Source organism: Rhamphochromis longiceps, linkage group LG9 (genome assembly GCF_057381845.1).
Source record: "Rhamphochromis longiceps isolate RC_006_pf linkage group LG9, R_longiceps_female_GT1.1, whole genome shotgun sequence".
NCBI lineage: Eukaryota > Metazoa > Chordata > Actinopteri > Cichliformes > Cichlidae > Rhamphochromis > Rhamphochromis longiceps.
Window position 1 is genome coordinate 14,032,820 of NC_140565.1, and position 4,586 is coordinate 14,037,405.

Genomic DNA, 4,586 nt, shown 5'->3' on the forward strand with positions numbered 1-4,586 from the left:
ACATCTTAATTTCTCCCTAGGATTAATCCCCAGTTAGTTTAAGAGCTTAAGCTAAGTTGCGTGACTGGCAGATCAGACATGTCATACCGAAATGAACTGAATGTGCCTGTAAAACTAACCAGACCTATCAGAAACATTTGGCCATGATATTTTGCTCTGTTTAGTAAATCTCGCTCTAAAGATGCAAAACTGAACAGTTCAATTTTGGGAAGACAGCACCATCTCTGTACTCAGAGTATGATGGTCATGTACAGCTGTTGAACAAACAAACTATAAAGAATGTAAAAGATTCTACTAATTCTACAACATTGGAGTGAATTAAGTGATATTTTACAGTGGAGTTTGTCCTGCAGACACTTTAGTTGATGTGTTGTGATGTGACTCTGCTCATCTGACAGCTTTCTGTCTCTGGATTGTTGGAGCGACTTGATCTGAACCAGCTGAGGGATAAAAACAAAACAAATGAGAAGCAATAACTACTTAGTATATAGTTTTAAATCTCCCTGTACAACTCATGCACTTAACACACTGTTTACTGCAACAGTTACACCCTTCTTGCATATGTTCTTTTTCAGCTATTTATTAATAAGTGACTTTTATGTATATATATATATGCCTATATTGTGCTATTCTTAGTTAGTGTATTGTCTGTCTCTGTTAATGTTTGTTTATAATGGAGCACTGTAACGAAAAATAATTTCCCCTAGGGATCAATAAAGTATTCTGATTCTGATGATTCTGATTAAATGAGCAGAGGTGGGAAATAATGAAGTGCAACTCTTTATGTATGTGCGTATTTTACTTAAGTAGTTTTTTAATTAAATCTTTTTTACTTTTACTCCCTAAATTTTACAATAAATATCTGTACTTTCTACTACTATAAAACCACGTGGCATAGTCAGAGGTTAAAGTAGGCTGCAACTTAGTTGTTCTCCACGCCTCCTCCTCTCTTGCTCCTCCCACCCTTCTGTCTCTCTTTCACTCGGCCATCTCTCCAGGACGCACCTGCTGTTCATCACCCTCGTTTGGCACCTCGACCCAGTCAGCAATCACCTCGGAAGTTATATAGGCTGGGGAAGAACTGTGTGGTGCAGGTTGTTTTTTGTCCTGTGATTCTACACTATCTTTCTAGGTGTCGGAAAGGTCCAATTACATGTTTGGTCTGCCTGTGGCGTTAAATTGAGTGAGTAGACGGGCCCGTGGGCTCCGTAAGTGTCTCCCCGTGGTGAGGAGTGAAGTGGGAAGTGCCTCGTTTATTTGTTTGGGACTTTCGTCCCATTAGGTTACATAAAGGACAGCCGAGATTAATATGAATTATGGCTGATAATGAATTCCACCTTCATACCAACAGTATATGGCATAATATAAATACAGCATAAACAGTGTACTGTCAGTATAGAGGATGGAAATCAGTCAGGACAACTCATGAAACATTGACATACATCTGTTTAAATTTAGTTGTGTAAATCCACAAAAAGCAGTAAACCTCAGAGCAGCAGTTAAAACTGGAGCTCTCAATAGAAATTATTCTGTTGATGAATTTTTTCCCCCCACACTGAGCCACTCCTTCTTAGGGTTCCCCCACCCTCTGAATCCGACTTTAACCCCTGAATGTGCTCATTTTCCTGTTTAGAGGTAAACCCACCGGTTACAATGTGATCAACTGAAAATTTAGTTATTTTTAATTTTCCTTCTTTTTCTCTGCTCATGTTCTACTTAACTGATACTGGCAGAGATAGTTTATTTCAGTCTAATACCAAGACTGAAATAAAGTTTGTATTGCTATTTACCAATATAATGTTATTATTACATTAATATAGCACATTGTTCATTTAGCTTTGCATAAAAATAGGTAGTAAAAAGGTTCTTCTAGGAGTTCATTTTACATTCTTACTTTGAGTATATTTCAGAGCCGGTACTTTTTGACTTTCACTTTTACTTCCAAACAAGCTGAATTGGCATTTCAACTTTTACTCAAGTATGTTTTAGCACAAGTATCGCTACGTCTACATAAGCAAAGACTCTCTGTGCTTTTGACACCTCTGCAAATTAGTGTATCATAGAAACATTTTTCTTACCACTCAAACATGCCCAGTGTGCTCACAAGCATTATGATTCCCACAGTCTTCACTATAGTGTAGATACCATCCAGTGTTTCAGCTGTAATGCAACAGGATTGTAGAGCAAAGAAAAACTGTAATTGACAGAATAACTGATTAACAGTAAATAAAAGTTTTTAAAGTGAATCAAAATCATAATTTTGAAACAAGGCTGAAAAAACCCATGAAGAAGGATCTTTAAAGTTCATTAAACTAAATTCAGTCTCACTTAAACACATTTCCTTCTCTCCACTGTGGTAAGGTATGATGCAAAGACAATTTAGCAAGAAGGGGGGGGGGGGGGGGATAAACACTTTATACACTTTGATGATTGAATTCATTTTAAAAAAATCAAGCTAAATGTTAGCTGTGACTGACTTTTACCTTCACAGTAAGTAAGAGTTAGATGAATCACTCCTGATGTCTGATTACCCAGATCATTAGTGGCCACACAGTAATAAACTCCTCCATCTGTTACATTGAAGCTGTAAATCTCTCCTTCAGATACTTTCACAGCTCCATCTCTGCTCTTCTTGAACCAGGTGAAGCTGCTGACTGGAGGTTTGGCTCTGCTGGAGCAGGTCAGCTTCACCCAGCTGCCTGCTGACACCAAACCTGATGGACTGATGGATGCTGAGGTGTACTTGGGAGCATCTGAAGAAAAGGAGTGACACAGATTACATTTGTTACAAAGAGCTGACTTCCCATAAATCATGATATGTTGACAGGATCCAACAACAAACTCTGATTGTCTTACATGAAACACTGAGAGTCTCTTCTGTCTCTGCTGTCTTGGTGTCTTTTCCTTGGTTCACAGGATATCTGGCAGAGCAGCTGATCTTCTTTCCATCATGTGTGTCTGACAGAGTGATGTTCTGCTGGATTTTAGTTGTAAAGCTTCCATCTGTGTTTTCCTCTATTTCGTTAGCAGAGTCTTGTTGGAGATTCCAGGTGAGTTGAGGAGGGGAGTGTGGACAGGGAGTGAGAGCTGAGCAGGTTATAGTGACAGACTCCTTCTCCTTCAGATCACCTGGGATTGTAATACTGGGCCTCCAAGGAGAATCTGTGGTTTGACAACACAAACATCAATACTACAGAGCAGACTGCACCTCATACCAGCTTTTAAAATCTTTAAAAATCTGTAAAATGCAACTCTTAAATTCAGATGTTTAGAAATGTAATCAAGTACTCAGAATAATAACAGTGCACAAACTGAAATAAGAAAGTAGAAATGTCCACTCAGTGGACTCCGTATAAAAATCATTATAAGTGTAATATACAATTATCAAATTGAGTTTAATTTTCATTGATAATATTAATGAAAATTAAAATATTAAAAGTAAGTTTTTAAATGAGTGTAACTATATTGTATAATTATCTTATAAAATAAACTTGAAATTTCTTTACCCCTGACTGTTATTTGAAGAGGATCACATTCTGCTGTTGCCTTGAATGGTTCACTCTCTACTCTGAAGAAGTATGTGTCTGTGTATGTGGTGGTTAAATTAGAAAATAGAGTTGTGCAGTCTCTCTGACTCAGGTTCCCAGTAATACTGATTGGATAAATCTTAACTGCTGCACTACTGTTGAAGATCACATTGTTTGGATTTTCGCCAAATTTGGGTCGATTTTTAATCCACACTCCAAAGATTTTTCTTGGGCTCTTAAATTTCTGTTCGTCTTTGGGTCTGAAGCTACATGGGATTTGCAAACAAGATCCACTCAGTGCTTCCAGCTTCTTTGATGCATTTATGAAGACTGCTGCTTCATCAGGACAATCAGCCAAAGTACCTGTAAATACAACTGAATAATTATTACATTAACACCCTCATTATTCTTCTTTAAACATTATTAAATGTTCATCAAACTACACTTATACATCCTAGTAAGTCACTGAGATTTTCATATGTAAAGTTTTAACAGATATTCCTGAGGTGACAGCCATTTATCCTCCACCATTTAAAAAGTTGGATTCATTGTAAAAACTCAGAGTAACAAACATTAAAGACAGTGATCATATATAAAACAGCTCACCTGAAAGAAAGAGGACAATCAGTAACATGCCAACTGTCATCATGTTCAGATTGAAGTTCAGTGGAGCTGTGTGCACTGAAAAACAATAACAAAACACAGAAAACTGAATTCATACAGATAACAAAACATCAATAAATACCCACTTAACATGTTGATGCTGAATAGCCATCAGCTGACCCCCTTTTGTTTCTTGTCTTGGTTGAAAAACAGCTTCAAAATCAAACTTCTGCCGACACCAAAATAGCACAGCAGTAAGTTTAATGTCTGCTGAACATGTTTTTGTAACTTTGCTTGGATGTTACTGAAAGTAAATCTTTATGCTGGTGGTGTTTGTGACAGTGGCTGCATTAAGGTGCATGAAACTGGATTTTTTAAAAAAGTTTTCTACATACATGTAAAGTTCACCATTAAACAAAAGGCCCGATTAATAAAAAGGCCCAGAATCTGCATGTA

At 37.2% G+C, this 4,586-nt stretch overlaps 1 protein-coding gene across 2 annotated transcripts; it reads right to left on the reverse strand.

The window, feature by feature from the left end:
* Window positions 1–358: 358 nt before the first annotated feature.
* On the reverse strand, window positions 359–4,176 carry LOC146662003 (myelin-associated glycoprotein-like). 2 transcript variants are annotated; one of them, XM_085418409.1, is made up of 6 exons: window positions 4,134–4,176; window positions 3,507–3,890; window positions 2,857–3,162; window positions 2,484–2,753; window positions 2,079–2,160; window positions 359–440 (listed from the first exon to the last, which is right to left on the reverse strand). In XM_085418409.1, exons 1-6 carry the CDS (start codon window positions 4,174–4,176, stop codon window positions 359–361), a joined length of 1,167 nt encoding a protein of 388 aa, XP_085274535.1. The 2 variants fall into 2 exon arrangements, with proteins under 2 accessions (XP_085274535.1, XP_085274536.1); XM_085418410.1 differs by having other exon boundaries at window positions 2,478–2,753.
* Window positions 4,177–4,586: the final 410 nt, after the last annotated feature.

Excerpts from the sequence above, each read along its gene's own strand:
- LOC146662003 (XM_085418410.1), bottom strand. The coding sequence starts at position 4,176 with ATGATGACAGTTGGCATGTTACTGATTGTCCTCTTTCTTTCAG. Across the intron at positions 2,754-2,856 it reads AGAGACTCTCAGTGTTTCAT|ATGCTCCCAAGTACACCTCA; the intron begins GTAAGACAATCA and ends CCTTTTCTTCAG. Across the intron at positions 441-2,078 it reads ACACTGGGCATGTTTGAGTG|CTGGTTCAGATCAAGTCGCT; the intron begins GTAAGAAAAATG and ends TTTATCCCTCAG.